Source organism: Chiloscyllium plagiosum, unplaced genomic scaffold (assembly GCF_037043375.1).
Source record: "Chiloscyllium plagiosum isolate Xiang-an unplaced genomic scaffold, Cpla_swu_hap1 HiC_scaffold_35, whole genome shotgun sequence".
Classification (NCBI taxonomy): Eukaryota; Metazoa; Chordata; class Chondrichthyes; order Orectolobiformes; family Hemiscylliidae; genus Chiloscyllium; species Chiloscyllium plagiosum.
The window spans coordinates 59703636-59729070 of NW_028270173.1; the positions used below are offsets into that span (position 1 = coordinate 59703636).

At 44.9% G+C, this 25435-nt stretch overlaps 2 protein-coding genes across 3 annotated transcripts; both read left to right on the forward strand.

Moving 5' to 3' along the window:
- The first annotated feature begins 541 nt into the window (after positions 1-541).
- LOC122541650 (uncharacterized) lies at positions 542-23196 on the forward strand. 2 transcript variants are annotated; one of them, XR_015752924.1, is made up of 3 exons: positions 542-3140; positions 6744-6902; positions 23060-23196. XR_015752924.1 is itself a non-coding variant. In XM_043678580.2 (1 exon), exon 1 carries the CDS (start codon positions 837-839, stop codon positions 1602-1604), a length of 768 nt encoding a protein of 255 aa, XP_043534515.2. In that variant the 5' UTR covers positions 542-836; the 3' UTR covers positions 1605-3278. The 2 variants fall into 2 exon arrangements, 1 of the variants encoding a protein (XP_043534515.2); XM_043678580.2 differs by lacking the exons at positions 6744-6902; positions 23060-23196 and having other exon boundaries at positions 542-3278.
- Positions 23197-23501: 305 nt separating this feature from the next.
- Positions 23502-24371, forward strand: LOC148141014 (uncharacterized). Its single transcript, XM_087978784.1, has one exon. It carries the CDS (start codon positions 23510-23512, stop codon positions 24218-24220), a length of 711 nt encoding a protein of 236 aa, XP_087834910.1. The 5' UTR covers positions 23502-23509; the 3' UTR covers positions 24221-24371.
- Positions 24372-25435: the final 1064 nt, after the last annotated feature.

Genomic DNA, 25435 nt, shown 5'->3' on the forward strand with positions numbered 1-25435 from the left:
ATGTAATTCTGATGAACATTCTTGATGTTAAACACATACGTGCACACTAAAACTTGGCTTCACCAGCACAACACAGGTTCAAAGCGAATTGTTGGCCCATTTTGCACTCCACCCGACTCTCTTTTCTACAGCCCTCATGTTGCCTGGGAAGATGGAGGTCTGCACAGAGGAAAGAAAATAGCCACATTGTCTGCTCCTGGTGTCTATCCAGTGTCCCTGAAGGAAACAGAGGGTGTGTAACAGTCAAGGGAGGAAATAGGAAGGACGTGCATGTGATTCCCCCCATACAGGGGAATAGCAGTTGGCACTCACTGTGGAACAGTCTCTTAATTGAGTTCAGCAAAGGAACAGAAAGAGTTAGAGAAAAAGTCATATTTCCTTTTCGTGTTTTACAGAAGATTCACAGTGTACTACGCCAGAGAATACAGAGAGGATAAATGATGCAGTTCGAAGAACTGCACAACCATGGGAAGACACCCAGTCCTTTCACAGCATTGCTCAACACCGAGAAAGTTGGACAGTGAAACCATCATCTGGAAATTGGTCAGGTCAGGGGAGCTTTGACATATCAGATCTGAAACTGGTCAGTGGTGTGGAGCCTGCCATCAGAACCAGCCTTTCTGAAGGTTCGGCTGTGGGTGATCGGTCAGGGTGAGGCTGGGAAGAAGTGTGAGTGGCTCCAAGTGTGGGGTGAGGGCTTCAATCATTCATCGAGCCTCACGAACCACTGACCCATTCCTACAGGTGTGAGGTGTGTGAGAACAGCTCAAAGCAGTATGACAGTTGTCTAACAAAAGGTGTATTTGGTGTGTGCCTGTGAATACAAGGTCAGCGTTATGGAACAAAAACGTTTCAAATGTGAGGTTTGTGACAAAGCCTTTGTGAAATCTACCCACCTCCTGATACACCAGAGAATTCACACAGGGGAGAAACCATTCAGGTGTCAGGTATGTCAGGCAGCTTTCACCCAATCTTCCAATCTCCTGACACACCAGAAGTTTCACACAGGAGAAAAGCCATTCACATGCAAGGTTTGTCACAAATCCTTCTTGCAATCATCATGTCTCCGTGCACATCAACGTGGTCATACTGGGGAGAAACCGTTCAGGTGCAAGGTTTGTGATAAATCATTCTCACTATCTTCAACTCTCCACCGACACCAACGCATTCACTCAGGCGAAAAACCGTTTGTGTGCAAGATTTGTGACAAATCATTTTCACAGTCATCAACCCTTCGCGCACACCAACGCACTCACACCGGAGAAAAACCTTTCTTCTGCAATGTGTGTGATAAATCATTCACACAGTCAGGGAACCTCCGCACACACCAACGCACTCACACAGGGGAGAAACTGTACAAATGTTTGGAGTGTGATAAATCATTCCCTGACTCATCAAGACTCCTGCTCCATCAGAGGATTCACACGGGAGAGAAACCATTCATATGCGCGGTGTGTGATAAATCATTCTCAAAGTCATCGAACCTACGTGCACACCAACGTATTCACACTGGGGAGAAGCCATTCACGTGTGATGTATGTGATAAATCATTTTCAGAGTCATCAAACCTCCATAAACATCAACGCCTTCACACAAGAAGTTAAGCAAGGGAAGCAGAGCTACGTCACTAATATCCTATTCACAGCTGCACTCTCTCTGAAGGAAGGTAATACTGGCACAGAATGTGGCGCCTTCCAAACTTAACCAGCAACAGCACGACATGCCAGGAGTCATCCACCCGGCAAAGACATTGACTATGTCAGAACAGTGTCTTTTCCAGATAAAATGAACAACACAACGAAATGCAACTCTTCAAATGTTGCAGAAGGTTGTGATGGCCATTAAGGATATGCTTTTTACTAGATAAGCGTATTGGGCAAACAGATGAGGTGATTGTCCAAGATGGAATCTTGTACAAAAGGAGCAGAGTCAATATCCCTCAGGATATGTTGAAAGGCATTCTACACAAGCCATCAAGGAATTGGGTCTAGTCTGAGGAAGGTAAGAGAAGTGCTGTACTGGCCAAACACGAGAATAAGCCAGTGCAGAGCTTGTAACGAACATCAAACTAAACATGATAAAGAGTTGCTCTTGAATCGTTACATCTCAGACAGCCCAGAGATGAAACTTGGTGTCGAGCTCTTCATTCTCACTGGAACTGATCGGCTTGTCACAGTGGAATATTATTCAGATGGCGGGGAGTTAGTCCAGCTGACATCACCAACTCCCAGTCAGATTGTCTGAAAACACACTTCAGTCATCATGAGATTCCTGACACTGTGATCAGTGACAGTGACCCCAATTCACGAGTGAAGAATTCAGACATCTCAGCAATGATTTTGAAATTCAGCACCACATACCATCTGCCAATCAATTGGAAAAGCTGGGGCAATGGGGAAATTGCCAAAGGAACCGTCAAAAACTCAAGTACATCAGGCACAGATGTGTACAACACAACAAAAAGCACAGTTTTACAGTTCCTAAAAGCTGCTAAGGTTTTCAGTGACTGATAGCAGAGCACATCCAGGCCGCTCTTCCAGTTGATAAAAAGCTACTGAGTCCAGAATTAATGACAACAGTAGGTGAGAAGATGGAAGAAAGTTGACAGAAATTTAATAACACTGCCAAAAATTGTGGCAGGAGCAGAGAGTTGGAGTGCCATTCAGTGTATAAGCATTCAATGCATTCAACAAAACTCAGCTCCCGAGGTCACCTGGGACCTATGTACAGAAGTTGTCACTTCAACTGCACTCTAAAAATGACTGATCAGATCTATCATCGGAACTGCAAGCATTTACCTGCAACTAAAGAAGCTGTTCCTTCACAGCAGATAGAGTCTGAAAAGGTAGATCTGATTTCAAATATTGAGAAAGCAACTGAACAGTCCTGAATCTCACTCATTCCTGAATGAAAGCACCAGCTCAGCTGCATAAACCAACACACCATCAATACTTGCCACAACAACCATATTGCCCCAAGAAGCAAAGTCACCTCAGTAACTAGATGACATGAAATGTCTAGCTCACTGACAACTTGTAGGCATAACATTACAGAAATTGAATGCTTTAAAGTTATATGGGTAATACTGGAGACAGATGAAATTGGAACAGCATAGAAAGAACCAACAGATTTTTCTCCATGTAAGATCATTTTCTTTGTAAAATATAAATTGAAAATGATAGTGCATGTAATTTGTTTCCTACACAAAACAAGTTATTCTGATAAATACCTCTGTGCACTGTCACTTCCCATATTCTCTGACCTCATGTCATTTAATCTCATTTAAGTATCAAAATTAGTTTGGACAGTCGCCTTTTTTACATATTTTATGAAGCAGACTCCTTTTCCAAGAGGCTGCTTCTGGTCCTGTTTCCTGTGCACTGGATGCTGTGTCCAGTTCAGACTGGGAGACCCCTGTGCTCCGTGTCAGTTCAGACCGGGAGACTCCTGTGCTCCGTGTCAGTTCAGACCGGGAGACTCCTGTGCTCCATGTCCAGTTCAGACTGGGAGACTCCTGTGCTCCATGTCCAGTTCAGACCGGGAGACCCCTGTGCTCCATGTTCAGTTCAGACTGGGAGACTCCTGTGCTCCATGTCCAGTTCAGACTGGGAGACTCCTGTGCTCCGTGTCAGTTCAGACCGGGAGACCCCTGTGCTCCATGTCCAGTTCAGACCGGGAGACCCCTGTGCTCCATGTTCAGTTCAGACTGGGAGACCCCTGTGCTCCATGTCCAGTTCAGACCGGGAGACTCCTGTGCTCCATGTCCAGTTCAGACTGGGAGACCCCTGTGCTCCATGTCCAGTTCAGACCGGGAGACCCCTGTGCTCCATGTCCAGTTCAGACCGGGAGACCCCTGTGCTCCATGTCCAGTTCAGACCGGGAGACCCCTGTGCTCCATGTCCAGTTCAGACCGGAAGACCCCTGTGCTCCATGTCCAGTTCAGACCGGGAGACCCCTGTGCTCCATGTCCAGTTCAGACCGGGAGACCCCTGTGCTCCATGTCCAGTTCAGACCGGGAGACCCCTGTGCTCCATGTCCAGTTCAGACCGGGAGACCCCTGTGCTCCATGTCCAGTTCAGACTGGGGGACTCCTGTGCTCCATGTCCAGTTCAGACCGGGAGACTCCTGTGCTCCATGTCCAGTTCAGACCGGGAGACTCCTGTGCTCCGTGTCCAGTTCAGACCGGGAGACCCCTGTGCTCCATGTCCAGTTCAGACCGGGAGACTCCTGTGCTCCCTGTCCAGTTCAGACTGGGAGACTCCTGTGCTCCATGTTCAGTTCAGACTGGGAGACTCCTGTGCTCCATGTTCAGTTCAGACTGGGAGACTCCTGTGCTCCATGTCCAGTTCAGACCGGGAGACTCCTGTGCTCCATGTCCAGTTCAGAGTGGGAGACCCCTGTGCTCCATGTCCAGTTCAGACCGGGAGACCCCTGTGCTCCATGTCCAGTTCAGACCGGGAGACCCCTGTGCTCCATGTCCAGTTCAGACCGGGAGACCCCTGTGCTCCATGTCCAGTTCAGACCGGGAGACCCCTGTGCTCCATGTCCAGTTCAGACCGGGAGACCCCTGTGCTCCATGTCCAGTTCAGACCGGGGGATAGTCTGTGCTCCATGTCCAGTTCAGACCGGGAGACCCCTGTGCTCCGTGTCAGTTCAGACCGGGAGACTCCTGTGCTCCATGTCCAGTTCAGACCGGGAGACCCCTGTGCTCCATGTCCAGTTCAGACTGGGGGACTCCTGTGCTCCATGTCCAGTTCAGACCGGGAGACTCCTGTGCTCCGTGTCCAGTTCAGACCGGGAGACCCCTGTGCTCCATGTCCAGTTCAGACTGGGGGACTCCTGTGCTCCCTGTCCAGTTCAGACTGGGAGACTCCTGTGCTCCATGTTCAGTTCAGACTGGGAGACTCCTGTGCTCCATGTCCAGTTCAGACCGGGAGACTCCTGTGCTCCATGTCCAGTTCAGAGTGGGAGACCCCTGTGCTCCATGTCCAGTTCAGACCGGGGGATAGTCTGTGCTCCATGTCCAGTTCAGACCGGGAGACCCCTGTGCTCCGTGTCAGTTCAGACCGGGAGACTCCTGTGCTCCATGTCCAGTTCAGACCGGGAGACCCCTGTGCTCCATGTCCAGTTCAGACTGGGGGATTCCTGTGCTCCGTGTCAGTTCAGACCGGGAGACCCCTGTGCTCCATGTCCAGTTCAGACCGGGAGACTCCTGTGCTCCATGTCCAGTTCAGACTGGGAGACTCCTGTGCTCCATATCCAGTTCAGACCGGGAGACCCCTGTGCTCCATGTCCAGTTCAGACCGGGAGACTCCTGTGCTCCATGTCCAGTTCAGACCGGGAGACCCCTGTGCTCCATGTCCAGTTCAGACCGGGAGACTCCTGTGCTCTGTTTCCAGTTCAAATCGAGTGAGTCCTGTGCTCCCTGTCTAGTTCATAGAACATAGAATAGCACAGCACAGTGCCTGCTCTTCGGCCCTTGATGTTGGGCCGATCTTTTATCCTACTCTAAGATCAAACTAATCTGCATGCCCTTCAATTTACTATCATCCGTGCGCATTTCCAAGAGTCGATTAAATGTCCCTAATGTACCTGAGCCTACTACCACCACTGACCGTGCTTTCCACGCACCCACCACTCTCTGTGTAAAGAACCTACCTCTGACATCTCCCCAAAACCTTCCTCCAGTCACCTTAAAATTATGCCCCCTTGTGATAGCCATTTCTGCCCTGGGGGAAAGTCTCTGACTAATCACTCTATCTATGCCTGTTACCATCTTGTACGCCTCTATCAAGTCACCTCTCACCCCTCTTCACTCCAATGAGAAAAGCCTTAGCTCCCTCAACTTTTCTTCATAAGACATGCCCTCCAGTCCAGGCAGCATCCTGGTAAATCTACACTGCACCCTCTCTAAAGCTTCCACATCCTTCCTATAATGACGTGACCAGAACTAACATAATATTCAAACTGTGGTCTGACCAGGGCTGTAGAGAGCTGCAGTCTGACCTCATGGCCCTTAAACTCAATCCCCCTGCTAATGAAAGCCAACACATCGTACACCTTCTTAACAAACCTATCAACTTGAGTAGCAACTTTGATGGATCTATGGACATGGACCCCAAGATCCTGCTGTTCCTTCACACTGCCAAGAATCCTGCCTGTAACCCTGTATTCTGATTCAAATTCGACCTTTCAAAGTGAATCACTTCATACTTTTCCACGTTGTACTCCATCTGCCACTTATCAGCCCAGTTCTGTATCCTGTCAATGTCACATTGCAACCTACAACAGCCCTCCATACTAATCACCACTCCACCAACCTTTGTATCATCAGCAAATTTACTAACCCACCCTTCCACTTCCTCATCCAAGCCATTTAAAAAAATCACAAAGAACAGAGGTCCCCAAACAGATTCCTGCAGAACACCACTGGTCACTGAACTCCAGGCTGAATACTGTCCATCTACCACCACCCTCATGACCCAGCTAGTTCTGTATCCAGACAGCCAACTTTCCCTGTATCCCATGCCTCCTTATTTTCTGAATGAGTCTACCATGGGGAACCTTATCAGACCCCTTGCTAAAATCCATACATCCACTGCTCTACCTTCATCACTGAGTTTTGTCACATCCTCAAAGAATTCAGTAAGGCTTGTCAGGCATGACCTGCCCCTCAAAAAGCCATGCTGACTATCTCTAATCAAGCTATGGTTTTCCAAGTAATCATAAATCCTGTTTTTCAGAATCCTCTCCAATAATTTGTCCACCAGTGACATAAGGCTGACTGGTCTGTAATTCCCAGGATTATCCCTATTCCCTTTCATGAACAGGAGAATAACATTTGCCACCCTCCAATCACCTGGCAGCAGTGGACAGTGAGGATGCAAAGATCATCGCCAAAGGTACAACAATCTCTTCCTTTGCTTGGCTATATCCCGTCTGGCCCAGTAGACTTATGTATCCTTATGTTTTTCAAAATTTTCAGCACATTCTCCTTAACAGCAACCTGTCCGAGCATGTCAGCCTCTTTCACGTAGTCCTCAGAAACGGCTAAGTCCCTCTCACTCGTGAATACTGAAGCAAATTATTCATTAAGGATCTCCCCACTCTTCTGTGACTCCAGGCACAAGTTCCCTGTACTATCCGTGATTGGCTCTGCCCTCAATCTGGCCATCCTCTTGCTCCTCATGTTAGTGTAGCTGGAAAAATAGAGATGAAGAAAAGGATCAAACTGGAGCTGAGGAACAGGAGCCCAGGCGAGGTTGCAGGGGTAGTAATCGACAACTGTCGCAGCAATGAAGGGGAGATTGATGGCTTTGATGAAGGATTTATCTCAGTATGATCAATGTGGGACTCAAGTCTCTGGCCAAACTCGCACACCTCCATAAACGTTTGAAGCTGGAGCTCAGTGATAGCTCCATCTCAGGAGGATTGGAATTACTAACAGTGGAATGTCCCAACCTTGGGTCAGCAGCAATACATTCAACGAATACAGCACAGCAGAGCCTCTGAGAAACCTGACTTCCTTGAGAGCTTGGAGCTGTTGCTCTGCAGGCTGGTGTTTAGATCAGAGGATTCCCGTGCTCCACGTCCAGTTCCGATCATGAGATTCCTGTGCTCCATATCCAGTTCAGATCGGGAGATTCCTGTGCTCCCTGTCCAGTTCAGACCGGGAGATTCCTGTGCCCCATACCCAGTTCAGATCGGGAGATTCCTGTGCTCCCTGTCCAGTTCAGACCAGGATAGTTCTGTGCTCCGCGTCCAGTTCAGACCGGGATATTCCTGTGCTCCCTGTCCAGTTCAGACCGGGATATTCCTGTGCTCCCTGTCCAGTTCAGACTGGGTTATTCCTGTGCTCCATATCCAGTTCAGACCGGGAGATTTCTGTGCTCCCTGTCCAGTTCAGACCGGAATGTTCCTGTGCTCCATATCCAGTTCAGATCGGGATATTCCTGTGGTCCCTGTCCAGTTCAGACCGGGAGATTCCTGTGCCCCATACCCAGTTCAGACCGGGAGATTCTTGTGCCCCATATCCAGTTCAGACCGGGAGATTCCTGTGCCCCATATCCAGTTCAGATTGGGAGATTCCTGTGCTCCCTGTCCAGTTCAGACCAGGATAGTTCTGTGCTCCGCGTCCAGTTCAGACCGGGATGTTCCTGTGCTCCGTGTCCAGTTCAGACCGGGATATTCCTGTGCTCCCTGTCCAGTTCAGACCGGGATATTCCTGTGCTCCCTGTCCAGTTCAGACTGGGTTATTCCTGTGCTCCATGTCCAGTTCAGATGGGCGGATTCCAGTGCTCCCTGTCCAGATCAGACTGGGAGATTCTTAAAGTGTTTGCAGTTCTCATCTTTCACATGGGAAACCTGGCATTGATGGGGTAACAGGAGATGAAGGATTGGACAGCAGCTGCCATGATAGATTGAAACCCTTACTCCCAACTTGACTACTCCCAATTGAAAAGAGAAGGTGGACGTGAGTGTCCATTGACAGGTTATAGAGGGGCTGAGCTGGGGTTTGGGTTCTTCCTGCAGCTGATTGAGTTCCAGTCTCAGAAAATGGAGGTCTTGGCTAGGTATGAGCCTTGGGACACAGGAGACCAAGATTAAGACAGAGCCCGTCCACAGGGAGTGGAGTCTGAGACTGGGGGAATAGGGGCGAAGCAGCAGGATGGAATGTTGAGGTGCAAGAATGTGCTCAGGGAGGTACAAAATTAAAGATCACCCAACACCAGGTTATAGTCCAACAGGTTTAATTGGAAGCACTAGCTTTCGGAGCGACGCTCTTTCATCAGGTGGTTGTGGAGGGCTCGATCGTAACACAGAATTTATAGCAAAAATTTGCAGTGTGATGTAACTGAAATTATACCCTGAAGAATTGATTGTCTGTTAAGCCTTTCATCTGTTAGAATACAGTGATAGTTTCACTTCTTTCATGTGTAAATCACAAAACGCTTTTTTTTTGGGAGGTGGTTGAGTTGGTGGGTGATAGAGGAACAGGCCAGTCTCTCAAAGAGAGTACAATCCTTTGGAATACTGAATGGGGAGGGGAAGAGAAAATGTGTTTTGAGGTAGTGATAAATAATCTTGAAAATGGAGACTGGAGGAGAGCAAAGTGAGGATTATGGCAAATCGCTCACACTGGAAGAGGAAAGGGGGAGTGCAGGAATGCAGTATTGTGTTCTGTTTCTTGTTCTGTTTCCCTTCAATTGTTCCCTCTAGGGTATTCATAGTGAGACATTGTGTAATGGTAACAGCACTGAATGGGAATGGGCTCTTGTTGAAGATGGTCAATGCCTGGCTGTGGTATGAAAATTGTTGCCACTTGTTAGCCCAAGCCTGGATGTTGTTTTAGCTGCAGTTTGCTGCTGCAGATTGACACAAACTGCTTCAGTGTCCGAGGAGTCATGAATGGAGCTGAATGTTGTGCAATCATTGGCAAACATCGCCATTTCTGACATTCTGAGGGAGGGGGGATCTTTGATGATCAGCTTGAAGAATATTTGGCCGATGACACTGAGGAACTCCTGCAACAATTACAACCATCTTCTACATGCCAAGTAAAATTCCAACCAACGAAGAGATTTCACCTGATGACCATTGATTTCAGTTATTAGAGTCATATAGCATGGAAACAGACCGTTTGGTCCAACCAGTCCATGCAGAACCTAATCCCAAACTAAAGTAGTCCCACCTGCCTGCTCCTGACCCATATCCCATCAAACCTTTCCCATTCATGTACTTATCCAAATGCCTTTTAAACAACAGAGCTCCTTGGTCAAATGCCACATTCAGTCAAATGTGGTCCTGATATCAAGAGCGATCATTCACCTCTGGAATTCAGCTTTTTGCTCCACGTTTGAACCAAGGCTGTAACGAGGTCAGGAGCTGAGTGGCCCTGGCAGAGCCCATCTGGGCATCACTGAGCAGGTTGTTGCTGAGTTGATGTTGCTTGGTAGTATTGTTGATTACACCTTCCATCATTTTACTGATGATTGAGAGTAGACTGATGGGGCATTTATGGGCAGGGTTGGAGTTGTCCTGCTCTATGCATACAGGGCATACCTGGGCAACTTTCAACATTGTCAGATAGATACCAGTCTTGCAGCGGCTTGGCTTGGGGTGCAGCAGGTTCTGGTGCACAAGTCTTCTCTTCCTTTGCTGGTATGTTGTGGGTCCAGAGCCATTGCAATATCCAGTGTCTCTAACCATTTCTTGATATTACGTGGAGTGATTTGAATTAGCTGAAGATGAGCATCTGTAAGGCTGGCAATCTCTGGAGGAGGTCAAGTTGGATCATCCACTGGATCATCCATGCATTTTATTTCACTCACCTGCCGGTCTCCCCCATCATATAGGATAGGGATATATGTGGAGCCTCCCCTGCTGGTGAACTGTTGAATTGTCCACCACCATTTAGATCTGCATGTGGCTGGACTGCAGAGCTTCGATCCATTGATTATGGAATCACTTTGTCTATTACTTTTGCTGTTTGGCATGCAAATAGTCCTGTTTTGGAACTGTTGACAGTTGACACCTCAGTTTTAGGAATGTATGGTGCTGCTTCTGGCATGCCCTCCTGCACCCTTCATTGAACCAGAGTGGATCTCAGTGACGGTAGTGGTGGAGCAGGATATATGTTGAATCACATGGCTGCAGATTGTATTAGCGTATGATTGTGCTGTTACTGATGACCACAGCACCTTAGGGATGTCCAGTCTTGAGCTGTTAGATGTCTTCAAAGGCCATCCCATTTAGCACAGTGATGGTGCAACACAACAACATGATGGAAGATATTCTCAACGTGAAGGCAGGACTTCATCTCATGATTGACGAATATAAAGCCAAGTAGATTTTTCCCTCTGGTTCATTCCTTCAACGCCTGCTGCAGAGCCAACTGAGGAGCTTTTTTTTCAGCATGATCAACTCAATCAGTTGTACTGCTACCAAACCACTCTTCACGGTGGACATTGAAACTCCACACCCAGGATACATCCTGTCACCTTGCCACCCTCAGTGCTTCCTCCAAGTGGCTATCAGCTGAGGGCAGAGTAATCAGCAGGAGGTGAGCTGCCCATGTTTGACCTGGTAACATGAGACTTCATGGTGTTCTAGATCTGGCAGATCGTACAACTAGGGTTATAGGTAGGACTTTAAAGTAATAAGTGAGGGTAAGGGAAGTTTAAAAGTAAGGATATCGCAGATGTGCAGGGTGATGAATAGACAATAATAATCAAAGTATGACAGGAAGGCAAGAAAATATAAGCAGAAGAATACAGCAGAAATTAGAATCAGATTAAGTAATGATTGCAAAAAGTCAAAGCTTAGAAAATCTATTTATCTGAATGAACATGGTATTTGTAACAAGATAGATTAGTTGACAGAACAAATAGAAATAAATTAATATGACTTGTTAGCAGTTATGGAGACATGATTGCAGGGTGACCAGGGCTGGAAACTCAATGTTAAAGGATGTTTGCCGTTCTGGAAAAAAGGCAAAAAGGAAAATGAGTAACTTTTTCAAAAAGGGGTATGTACCTGTGGGGGTGGTTAGTGAAATGGGTTCACGAGATGATGATGGGAAATCAGATTGGGTGGTACTAAGGAATACCAAGAAAAGGTTGTCACGGATTGCAGTCATGTGTTGGCTCTACAGCTGGTATGTGTAATTTTAATCTGCATACTGACTGGACAAATCAGGGAAGTGCAACAGCAACATAGAGATGTACAGCATGGAAACAGACCCTTCGGTCCAATCCGTCCATGCCGACCAGATATCCCAGCCCAATCTAGTCCCACCTGCCAGCACCTGGCCCATATCCCTCCAAACCCTTCCTATTCATATACCCATCCAAATGCCTCTTAAATGTTGCAATTGTACCAGCCTCCACCACATCCTCTGGCAGCTCATTCCATACACGTACCACCCTCTGCGTGAAAACGTTGCCCCTTAGGTCTCTTTTATATCTTTCCCCTCTCACCCTAAACCTATGCCCTCTAGTTCTGGGCTCCCCGACCCAAGGAAAAAGACTTTATCCATTTACCCTATCCATGCCCCTCATAATTTTGTAAACCTCTATAAGGTCACCCCTCAGCCTCCGATGCTCCAGAGAAAACAGCCCCAGCCTGTTCAGCTTCTCCCTGTAGCTCAGATCCTGCAACCCTGGCAACATCCTTGTAAATCTTTTCTGAACCCTTTCAAGTTTCACAACATCTTTCTGATAGGAAGGACACCAGAATTGCACGCAATATTCCAACAGTGGCCTAACCAATTTCCTGTACAGCTGCAACATGACCTCCCAACTCCTGTACTCAATACTCTGACCAATAAAGGAAAGCACACCAAACACATTCTTCACTATCCTATCTACCTGCGACTCCACTTTCAAGAAGCTATGAACCTGCACTCCAAGGTCTCTTTGTTCAGCAACACTCGCTAGGACTTTACCAATAAGTATATAAGTCCTGCTAAGATTTGCTTTCCCAAAATGCAGCACCTCGCATTTATATGAATTAAACTCCATCTGCCACTTCTCAGCCCATTGGCCCATCTGATCAAGATCCTGTTGTAATCTGAGGTAACCCTCTTCGGTGTCCACTACACCTCCAATTTTGGTGTCATCTGCAAAGTTACTAACTGTACTTCTTATGCTCGCATCCAAATCATTTATGTCAATGACAAAAAGTAGAGGGCCTAGCACCGATCCTTGCGGCACTCCACTGGTCACAGGCCTCCAGTCTGAAAAACAGTCCTCCACCACCACCCTCTGTCTTCTACCTTTGAGCCAGTTCTGTATCCAAATGGCTAGTTCTCCCTGTATTCCATGAGATCTAACCTTGCTAATCAGTCTCCCATGGGGAACCTTGTTGAACGCCTTACTGAAGTCCATATAGATCACATCTACTGCTCTGCCCACATCAATCTTCTTTGTTACTTCTTCAAAAAACTCAATCAAGTTTGTGAGACATGATTTCCCACGCACAAAGCCATGTTGACTATCCCGAATCAGTCCTTGCCTTTCCAAATACATGTTGATCCTGTCCCTCAGGATTCCCTCCAACAACTTGCCCACCACCGAGGTCAGGCTCATCGGTCTATAGTTCCTTGGCTTGTCTTTACCACCCTTTTTAAACAGTGGCACCACGTTTGCCAACCTCCAGTCTTCCGGCACCTCACCTGTGACTATCGATGATACAAATATCTCAGCGAGAGGCCCAGCAATCACTTCTCTCGCTTGCCATAGAGTTCTCGGGTACACCTGATCAGGTCCTGGGGATTTATCCACTTTTAACCGTTTCAAGATATCCAGCACTTCCTCCTCTATAATCTGGACATTTTGCAAGATGTCACCATCTGTTTCCCTACAGTCTATATCTTCCATATCCTTTTCCACAGTAAATACTGATGCAAAATATTCATTGAGTACCTCCCTCATTTTCTGTGGCTCCACACAAAGGCTGCCTTGCTGATCTTTGAGGGACCCTATTCTCTCCCTAGTTACCCTTTTGTCCTTAACATATTTGTAAAAACCCTTGGATGCTCCTTAATTGTATTTGCCAAGCTATCTCATGTCCCCTTTTTGCCCTCCTGATTTCCCTCTTAAGTATACTCCTACTTTCTTTATACTCTTCTAAGGATTCATTCGATCTATCCTGTCTATACCTGACATATGCTTCCTTCTTTTTCTTAACCAAACCCTCAATTTCTTTAGTCATCCAGCATTCCCTATACCTACCAGCCTTCTCTTTCACCCTGACAGGAATATACTTTCTCTGGATTCTTGTTATCTCTTTTCTGAAGGCTTCCCATTTTCCAGCCGTCTCTTTACCTGCGAACATCTGCCTCCAATCAGCTTTCGAAAATTCTTGCCTAATACCGTCAAAATTGGCCTTTCTCCAATTTAGAACTTCCACTTTTAGATCTGGTCTATCCTTTTCCATCACTAGTTTAAAACACATAGAATTATGGTCGCTGGCCCCAAAGTGCTCCTCCACTGACACCTCAGTCACCTGCCCTGCCTTATTTCCCAAGAGTAGGTCAAGTTTTGCACATTCTCTAGATGGTACATCCACATACTGAATCAAAAATTGTCTTGTACACACTTAAGAAATTCCTCTCCATCTTAACCTTTAACACTATGGCAGTCCCAGTCGATGTTTGGAAAGTTAAAATCCCCTTTCATAACTACCCTATTATTCTTACAGATAGCTGAGATCTCCTTACAAGTTTGTTTCTCAATTTCCCTCTGATTATTGGGGGGGTCTATAATACAATCCCAATAAGGTGATCATCCCTTTCTTATTTCTCAGTTCCACCCAAATAACTTCCCTGGATGTAGTTCCGGAAATATCCTCCCTCAGCACAGCTGTAATGCTATCCCTTATCAAAAATGCCACTCCCCCTCCTCTCTTCCCTCCCTTTCTATCCTTCCTGTAGCATTTGTATCCTGGAACATTAAGCTGCCAGTCCTGCCCATCCCTGAGCCATGTTTATGTAATTGCTATGATATCCCAGTCCCATGTTCCTAACCATGCCGTGAGTTCATCTGTGTTCCCTGTTAGGCTCCTTGCATTGAAATAAATGCAGTTTAATTTATTAGTCCTACCCTGTCCCTGCCTGCCCTGACTATTTGACTCACTTCTGTTCTAGGCTGTACCCATCTCAGATTGATCTCTTTCCTCACTCTCTCCCTGGGTCCCACCTCCCCACCTGACGATGGAAACTGAATTTCTGCAGTGGATCAGAGATTGTTCCTTATGTTGCAGAACATACCTGGAAAGGGGCTATTTTAGATCTAGGAATGAATAATGAGGTAGGATAAAGGATCTTTGAGGGAAAAGTTGTCAAAGTGTAGAAAAAGTTCAAGTTTGTTTTGAGGGAGTGCAACTTTGGTCTCAAATCAGTGTCCTCAAATAAGGACAGTTACCTGTGAAGAAAGAGTTATCCAAAGTGGGTGGGAGAAATAGATTAAGAGTAAAGTCTGTCAATGAGAAGTGACAGACATTTAAACACAAATTATACACACAGCTTGATCACGCAGCATTGCCCTCTAAGAAGGACACTGCTTGGCACTGGCCACTTGGGTGTTTCCTTCCTAGTGGTGGAAACTGAATAAAGATTTGTACACCTTGTGTCTTCCACTGTGTCTCACACCTGCACACACACCACACACAAAAAAAACAGGAGTGTCAGAGGTGCTGTTCACTCTGAGAGCTGGCTCTGAGGGAGCTGGACCAGTGTGGAGTGAAGAACTCTGCTCTTTAAGAAATAATAAAAAAACATATAACACTCAGCAAAATTTATTCAGGTCAAGTAAAGGAATTGAGACAAGGATGAACGTCCCACAGTTAGCAAAGGTGGTAAAAGGAGAGTTTCCAATCAAAGCTTAAGGCATACAAAGTAGCATAAATTAGTTGCAGGCCAGAGGATTGGGAATTCTTTTTTCAGGAGCAAGTAGCAGATGGCTAAACAGTTAATAAAACAGGAGAAAGTTGTTTATGAAAGTAAATTGGAAAGACATATAAAATCTAGCAGCAACAGCATCTACAGGTATGTAAAACTAAATAGAATAGTTGGAATGAGTATGGAGTTTGTGGAGGATGTGACTGGGGAATTGATAATAGGAAGCTGTAAAATGTCAATAATTTAAACCAATATTTTGCAATGATCTTCACACTGGAAGATCCTGTAATCATCCCAAAGATATTGGATAAGCGGGTGATAATTGGAGGAAAAGTCTGATAACAGTCTCGGCCAGTTGTGTTCTGAAGAAGAACCACTGGACCCAAAACATTAACTCTGCTTCCCTCCACAGATGCTGCTAGACATGCTGAGTTTTTCTAGCAATTTCTGTTTTTGTTTCTGAAGGCAGACAATTTGCCAGGAGCTGAGGACCTACATGTGAAGGTTTTAAAAGAAGTGGCTGCAGAGAAAGTAAAGACATTAGTCAAAATGTTTTGGAATTCACTGGACTCTGGGAAGTTTCCATCACGTTGGAAATCTGTCAGTGTGATGCTTCTGTTCGAGAAGGGACAGAGACAGATGCAGAAAGCGGTAGCGCCATTGGATAACCTCCGCCCTTAGGAAAATACTAGAATCCATTATTAAGGAAGAAATAGGACATTCGGAAAGCTTTATGCAATCAAACAGATAACATGCTTTTCATAGTTTCAGAGTAATAGAAGCAGGAATAGGCCATTGGACCATTGAACCTGCTCCGCCATTCATTAAGGTCATGGCTGATCTATCCATCGTCTCAGCTCCTCCTACCTGTATTAACCCCATAGCCCTTAATTGCCCTACCATGCAAAAACCCATCCAACTGTGTCTTGAATATATTTAATGAAACTGTCTCTACAGCTTCCTTCGGCAGGGAATTCCATAGATTCACTACTCCCTGGGAAAAGCTGTTCCTCCTAATCTTGAGGCCATGTCCCCTAGTCTTAATCTCACCCACCATCGGAAACAATTTGCCTTTCCCTATCTTATCTATTCCTTTCATATTTTTATATGTTTCTATATGATTCCCTCTCATTCTTATAAATTCTAGTGAGTACAGTCCAAGCAGCTCAATATCTCCTCAAAGGGTAACCTCCTCATCTCTGGAATTAACCTGGTGAACCTGCTTTGCATTGCTTCCAAAGCCAGTACATCCTTCCTCAAGTCAGGAAACCAGAACTGCGCACAGTACTGCAGGAGTAGCCTCACCAACACCTTGTACAATTGCAGCAGAACCTCTCCGCTCTTAAATTCAATCCCTCTAACAATGAAAGTTAATATTCTGTTTGCCTTCCTGATTAGCTGTTGCACCTGCAAATCAGCTTGTAGTGATTCATGTCCGAGCACTCCTAAGTCCCTCTGCACTACAGCATGCTGCAATCTTTCACCATTTAAATAATATTCTGACCTACTATTTTTACTTCCAAAGTGGATTACCTCACATTTATCAATATTGTACTCATGAACAGTTGTGGGCCCAACACTGACCCCAGCAGCACCCTACTCACCACTGATCTCCAACCAGAGAAACACTCATTTATTCCAACTCTCTGCTTTCTATTGGTTAGCCAGTCCTCTATCTATGCTAGTACATTCACCGCAACTTCATGCATCCTTACCTTATGGATGAGTCTTTTATGTGGCACTGTATCAAACACTTTCTAGAAATCCAAGTATACAACATCCACCTGTTCCCCTCCATCCACTGCACTTGTTACATCCTCAAAGAACTCCAGTAAGTTTGTCAAACACAACCTTCCCTTCCTGAATCCATGTTGCATCTGCCTGATGGAACCCTTTCCATCCACGTGTTTCACCATTTCATTTTTAATGATAGCCTCCAGCATTTTCCTGACTACAGATGTTAAGCTAACTGACTTGCCTTTTACCTACATCCTTTTTTGTAAACAGTGACGTGGCATTCACTGTCTTCCAGTCTGCTGGGACCTGCCCAGAGTCCAGTGAATTTTGGTAAATCAAACAGATAACATGCTTTTCATAGTTTCATCTATGCATCTACTATAACTTCTGCCATTTCTTTCAGCACCCTGGGATGCATTCCACGAAGACCAGGGGATTTATCTACCTATAGACCCTCAAGTTTGCTTAACACTATCCCTTCAGTGATAACAACTGAACTGAGGTCCTCACCTCTCATCGTATCCTTAACATCATTCTTTAGCATGTTAGACACATCATCTATTGTGAAGGCTGACACAAAATAGTTATTCAAGGCCTTGGCTGTTTCAACATTACCCAATATTAATTCCCCTTTCTCCTCCTGCAAGGGACCTATGTCCACTTTAGCCACCCTTTTCCGTTTCATATATTTATAAAAATATTTGCTACTTGTTTTTATATTCTTTGCTGTTTGCATTCATAATCTATCTTTCTTTATTGCACGCTTCGTGGTTCTTTGTTGCTTTTTAAAGTTTTCCCAATCTTCCTGTTTCCCACTATTCTTGGCTACTTTGTAAGCGTGAGGGTGCCTTTCTTTATTTCCTTGGTTATCCAAGACTGGCTCTTCCTACCCTTGCTATTCTTGTTTTTGACCAGAATATACTTCCCTTGAGCACAGTGAAAAATCTCTTTGAAAGTCCTACACGGTTCCTCAACTGTTCCACCATATAACTTGTGTTCCCAGTCTAATTTAGCCAACTCCTTCCTCATCCCATTATAGTCTCCCTTGTTTAAGAATATCACTCTGGTTTTAGATGATACAATTTCACTCTCCATTTGTATCTGAAGTTCAATCATACTATGATTACTCTTTCCCAGAGGATCCTTAACTGTGAGATCATTAATTTTACCTGTCTCATTCCACACGACCAGATCTAAGATTGCACGCTTCCTTGTGGGTTTGGCAATATGCTGTCCAAGAAAGTTATCACGGTTGAGTTCTATGAACTCCTCTTCAAGACTGCCTCTACCGACTTGATTCATCCAATCAATGTTAAAGACCCCCATGACTACCTCCGATCCATTCTTACATGCATCAGATATTTCTTGATTGATTGCCTGTGCCACTGTAACATAATTATTGGATGGCCTACAAACTACTCCCACCAGTGACTTCTTCCCCTTACTATTCCTGATCCTGAATGGGAAAACATGTTTCACAAATTTGCTAGAGTTTTTTGAGGATATAACAAGCAGAGTTGATAAAGGGAAACTGGAAGATCTAGTGTATTTGGATTTCCAGAAGGCATTCAGTAAAATGACATATGAAAGTTGATTGCAGAAGTTAGGAGATGATGATAATAGCTCAGATCGAGGACGAATTAACACACACAAGCCAGAGCCGGGATTAATGAGTCTTTTTCAGGAAAGACTTAGCTGATGGAGTGCCACACCTCAGGTCTCAATTACTTACCATCTATATTAATGACTTGGAGGAAAGGGCAGAGTGCAATATATTCACATTTGCTGATGATACAAAAATAGAAGGGACAGCATGTTGTGATGTACACATAAGGAATCAGCAGAGAGGTAGAGATTAGTTGAGAGTGAGTGGGCAAATCTTAGCAGATGTAACAATGTAGGAAAATGTGAGATTGTAGACTTTAATAGAAAGAACCAAAAGTCAGATGATTATTTAAATGGAAAAGTATTCAAAAAGTACAATGCAGAGCAATCTGGGTGTCCCTGTGCATAGAACACAAAATGTTAGCATATCGGCATAGCAAGTAATCAAGAAGGCAATTTGAGTTCCAGTCTTTATTGCAAGGGCATTGATGTTGTGGTTCTTTTCGCCGAGCTGGGAATTTGTGTTGCAGACGTTTCGTCCCCTGTCTAGGTGACATCCTCAGTGCCTGGAAGCGTCCTGTGAAGCGCTTCTGTGATGTTTCCTCCAGCATTTATAGTGGTTTGTCTCTGCCGCTTCCAGTTGTCAGTTCCAGCTGTCCGCTGCAGTGGTCGGTATATTGGGTCCAGGTCAATGAGTTTGTTGATAGAATCTGTGGATGAGTGCCATACCTCTAGGAATTCCCTGGCTTGTCCTATAATGCTATTAACACATCGGCCTGAACCCAATATACTGGTCACTGCAGCGGACAGCTGGAACTGACAACCGGAAGCGGCAGAGACAAACCACTATAAATGCTGGAGGTAAGATCACAGAAGCGCTTCACAGGAGGCTCCCAAGCACTGAGGATGTCACCTAGACAGGGGATGAAACGTCTGCAACACAAATTCCCAGCTCGGCGAATAGAACCACAACAATAAGCACCCGAGCTACAAATCTTCTCCCAAACTTTGAAGAGCAGTGATGTTTAAAAATAGGAACCTCTTGTTCCAACTGTACAGAGTGTTGGTGAGATTGTACCTGTAGCATCCTGCCGTACCCCACCACCTGTTCCAACCCCAGAGACTTGTGGAGGTTAGATCACTGAAGATATTTTTAAAAAGGGGTAGATGTTTGAAATATGAAGAAATCGATGGCCATAAGGAGCTGGCATCAAAGAGGAGTTGATACGTGGGGCAGATCATCCATGATCTTATATAGTGGCTTCAGAGACTGAATGGCCTACTCCCGCTCCGATTTCTTAGGTTCTAATTTTCCACCACTCAGCCTGGCCAAACCTCTATTAATGTACTTTGACCCTTGCCCTAAACTCACATCTTTCTCTCGTTTAACTCCACTTATGTCCTCTCTGAACTCATCTTGTTCATGAGACGCATCTCCTATTTCCTCAACCCAATTCTCACTAAACTGTTGACATCCAGTTTCCACACCCCACTACTGCATGTCATTGCTGTTTGGGTGTTCCTCTTCTGATCTGCTGTCAAACACGTAAGAATACTCATCCCACATTAATCTTGTCAGGATGAAGAATGCTATTCCCACACTCGAAATCTCTGTCAAACATTTACCAGAGGAACTGAGACAGCAGCTGTAATAAGTGAGGTTATATTCAGATGGGACATTGACAATTTAAATCCCCACTTGATCTGTTGCTCAAAGTCACCTCCATTTTATTGGTCAGTTTCCCAAATTTCAGGAAACTCATGTTGCTCCAGAAATATTTGGATTGGCTGTGAGAGACGTCAATCAGAGAGCCCACCCACTCTGCCCATTGTCTCCTCTTCCTCTTCCAGAGCTGGTTCACTTCCTATAGGGACTGAAAACCAAGTGAGGAGATGGTGAGTGAAGGAGCAGCTTTTATACAAATTGTATCCCATAATATCCACACCAATCTTCAGGCAGTCTGACTATCCTGTGGGCAGTCAGGGGTGGAAATGTCCCTTATGCTGTGTGAGAAGATCCAGCTGAGAGAGCTGTTTACTCGGTGCTTTGTGCTGAACTGTGTGACTGGAGCTGTGTGTTGGATATTGAGTGTGTTTATTGGAAGCATTTCCCTCTGATTTCCAGGCTGAGTTTTGTTGATGGATCATTCCTGAATAGGAGAAGGTGAGGTGTCAATATCTGGGAGTGCAGAGAGTCTGAAGAGCCTGATTGATTTCCTTCCTATTGTTCAGTTCTGTGAGAGTTGGGACCTGGTTATTAACCTGTAGAGTGCAATTTATGCACTTTCGTTAAGGAAATGTGGCCATGTCTGAAAGGTATTACTGAGGGTATGTTGGCTTTTCGGGACTGTGCATATGAATAGAAGGCAGTAATTTAGTGTCACAAATACGTCCCACTATTCAGTGAGATCAAGGTGTTTCTGTGATTGAACTTTACATTCCTGTCCTTTCGAAAGTTCCTTCAACCCTATGGTCAACAAAAATCCATTAATCTCACATCTAATAACAATCATGGATTTAGTACCATATATCGTTTGTGCAAGTGAATCCCAGTCTTCTCCTGCACTTTGTGTATTGAGCTGTTTTCTCCAGCAAGGTCTGCCCCTAAACATTTCGACAGTCTCTCTGGTCCTAGACTCCCCAAACAGTGAAAGTAGTTTCTCTGTTCATTCTTTCTCTGTCCTTTAATATTTCATAAAAGGGTGGTCTAACCATTGTTTATTTTCTAAAGTCTGGGTTCTTTAATGTCTCCTCATAATTTTAACACTTGCAGTTAGGGGAGTTGATGACCTTGTGGTATTATCACTGGACTGTTAATCCAGAGACCCGGATAACGTTCTGTGGACCTGGGTTTGAATCCCACCATGGCAGTTGGTGGAATGTGAATTCAATAAGTACACGGAATTAGGAATGTAATGACTACTATAAATCTATTGCCAATTGTCAGAAAAACCCATCTGGTTTATTAATGTCCTTTAGGGAAAGAGGTCTGCCATCTTTACCTGGTCTGGCTTAGATGTGACTCCAGACCCTCAGCAATGTGGTTGACTCTCGACTGCCCTTTGGGCAATTAGGAACAGTCAATAAATACTGCCTCATCCAGTGACTGAATAAAGAGGGAAAAAAAGTCTTGGTTTCATTCTAGGATATGCACACAGCTAACCCTCCAGGAGCAATATCTCTTATTCTGACACAATTTGAGAATTGTCCAGATCACTCTGATTTTCCTTTTATCATTGGACTTCATAGTGATTGTTAATTATTGTTTACTTGGTCACTTCAGAGGGCCGTTCAGAGTCAACTGTGTTGTGTGGGACTGGAGTCACATGTTGGCCAGACGACACAGTTGCAGCAGGTTATTTTCCCTGAAGGACAATATTTGGGTTATTGAAAGAACCTGCACATTTTTGTGTCTGCATTCATCTTTTCCATCTATTTTACAAATTTCAGAAGTAATTAAATTCACTGCCACAATATGGAGTGGTTGAAATGGAGAGCAGCGATATCATTCTGGTGAAATGAGATAGGTTCATGAGGGAGAAAGGAACAGAAAGATTTGCTGAATGTGGTGAAGAGAGTGAGTGGAGGCTGCTGTGAAGCATAAGTACCAGCATGGACCAACTAGGCTGAATGGCCAGTTTCTCACTGTATTGTAGGTTTGTAATTTGCTGTGGTTGCATTTGAATTCTCAGTCTTTGGATTGTTCGTCCAGCTCCAAAGCAATTCAACTGCCATACCTGGAGTCACATTTATCAAAATGTCTTTAAATGCCTTCTCTGAAGATCTTACCTGAAGGCTGGGCTTGGATTTGCCAAGTAATGTGACCGATATCTGAATGTGGGATGTGCTGAGTGAGTGCAATGTGTTTAATTTCCCAGGGTAAGCCAGAATTCTTCACTCAGCTACACTGAAGTAACATTTTCCTTGGAGGAATTCCTGTCCAGTGTGTTTTTCTCAAATATTTACCAAAAAGGTAAAAATGTAATTCTGTTGACTGTTTTTGATATTAAACACATACTATCACAGTAAAACTTTCCTTCACTAGCATAATACGGGTTCAAAATTGATGGCCCATTTTACACTACACCCAACTGTCTTTTCCATTGTCCTCACTGTGCCCAGGAAAATAGGGATCTTGGTGGAGGAAACAAAGGAGTCACATTGTCTGCTCCTGGTCTCTGTCTAGTATCTAGACATTGAGCGTGTGTAACAGTCAAGCAGGGGAACAGCTTAGAAATCTCTAACTGAAGAATCAGCTGTTTCGCAAAGGAGAGGGCTGAGTTGAAAGAAATCATGTTTTCTTTTCCTATTTTCCAGAAGGATTGTGCCGTATTAAACCAAAGATTACATGGAGGATAGACATCACAGATAGATCCTGACCATCACCCAAGGAACAACTGTACAACTATGGGAATATGTCCAGTCCCTTCACAACATTGCTCAACACAGAGAAGGTTGGGCAGTCAAACCATCATCTGGAAATTGGTCGGGTCCGGGGAGCTTTGACATATCATCAGATCTGAAACTGGTCAGTAGTGTGGAGCCTTCCATCAGAACCAACATTTCTGAAAGGTTTGGCTGTGGGTGATCGGTCAGGGTGAGGCTGGGAAGAAGTGTGAGTGGCTCCAAGTGTGGCGAGAGCTTCAATCATTCATCGAGCCTCATGAACCACTGACTCATTTATACAGGGGAGAGGGGTGTGAGAACAGCTCAGTTGTCCAACAAAAGTTATACTTGGTGTGTGCCTGTGAATACAAGGTCAGCTTTATGGAACAAAAACGTTTCAAATGTGAGGTTTGTGACAAAGCCTTTGTGAAATCTACCCACCTCCTGATACACCAGAGAATTCACACAGGGGAGAAACCATTCAGGTGTCAGGTATGTCAGGCAGCTTTCACCCAATCTTCCAATCTCCTGACACACCAGAAGTTTCACACAGGAGAAAAGCCATTCACATGCAAGGTTTGTGACAAATCCTTCTCGCGGTCATCAGGTTTCCGTGAACACCAATATACTCACACTGGGGATAAACCGTTCAGGTGCAAGGCTTGTGACAAATCATTCTCACTATCTTCAACTCTCCAACGACACCAACGTACTCACACAGGGGAAAAACCATTTGTGTGCAAGATTTGTGACAAATCATTCTTGCAGTCATCCACTCTCCGTGCACACCAACGCACTCATACTGGAGAAAAACCATTCAAATGTAATGTGTGTGACAGATCATTCGCACTGTCAGGGAACCTTCGCACACACCAACGCACTCACACAGGAGAGAAACCGTTCACATGTGATGCCTGTGACAAGTCGTTCACACAGTCAGGGAACCTTCGTATACACCAACGCATTCACACAGAAGAGAAACTGTTCAAGTGTTTGGTGTGCGATAAGTCATTCCTAGATTCATCAAGCCTCCAGGTCCATCAAAAGATTCACATGGAGGGGAATCCATTCACTTGCGAGGTGTGTGATTAATCATTCTCAAAGTCATTGAACCTATGTGCAACGTATTCACACTGAAGACAAACCATGCACTTGTGAGGTATGTGAATCTCATTCTTGGAGTCATCAAACCTACATCAACATCAATATCTTCCCACAAGAAGTATAAGCAAGGGAAGCAGATGTACATCACCAACATTCTGTTGAGAGCTGCACTCTTGCACTCATCATCTCTCTGTGCACACCAACGCACTCACACCAGAGAAAAACCATTTAAATGTAATGTGTATGACAGAACATTCACACTGTCAGGGAACCTTTGCGCACACCAATGCAATCACACAGGAGAGAAATCATTCACATGTGATGGCTATTGGAAGATGAAGCCTGTACAGAATGTGGAACCTTCCACACTTGACCAGCAATAGCATGAGATGATCCAGAAATAATCAACCCAGCAAACTCAATGAATCTGTCAGAATAGTGTGTGCTCAAATGTAGCAACTGCACAATGATATGCTACTCATCAAATGTTACAGGAAGTTTTGATGAATCAATGGGCTAAAACTATTCAGGATATGCCTTTTACTGTCAGATGTTATTGGGATGAGGTCTTCCTCCAAGATGGTATCACATACAAAGAGAGCAGGGTCATTATTCATAAAGAGATGAAAAGAGACATCCTGGAACACACCCCACACAAACCATCAAAGAATCAAATCTAGTCTGAGGAAGGTAAGTCAAGTGCTCTACTGACTGAACATGAGCAGTGAGATGAAGGACCATCTAGCCAGTGCAGTGTTTGTAATGAACATCAAACCAAACAAAGAGCTGCTCATGACGCGTGACATTCCAGGCAGCCCACGGATGAAACTTGGAGCAGACTCTTCACTCTCACTGGAACTGATTATCTCGTCACAGCCATCTGCTATTCAGACAGCAGGGAGTTAGACCAGCTGAGGTTACCAACTCCCAGTGAGACTGTTGAATGTCTGAAAGCACACTTCAGTCATCATGACATTCTGACATTGTGATCAGTGACAATGACCTCAATTCAGAATGAAGAATTCGGATGATAGTCTGGTGATATTATCACCGGACTGTTAATCCAGAGACCCAGATAATGTTCTGGAGACCTGGGTTTGATTCCTGCCATGGCAAATGGTGGAATTTGGATTCAATTTTTAAAAATCTGGAATTAAGTATGAAATGATGACCACAAATCCATAGTTGATTTTTGAAAAAAAA

Excerpts from the sequence above, each read along its gene's own strand:
- LOC122541650 (XM_043678580.2), top strand. The coding sequence starts at position 837 with ATGGAACAAAAACGTTTCAAATGTGAGGTTTGTGACAAAGCCTTTGTG.
- LOC148141014 (XM_087978784.1), top strand. The coding sequence starts at position 23,510 with ATGGAACAAAAACGTTTCAAATGTGAGGTTTGTGACAAAGCCTTTGTG.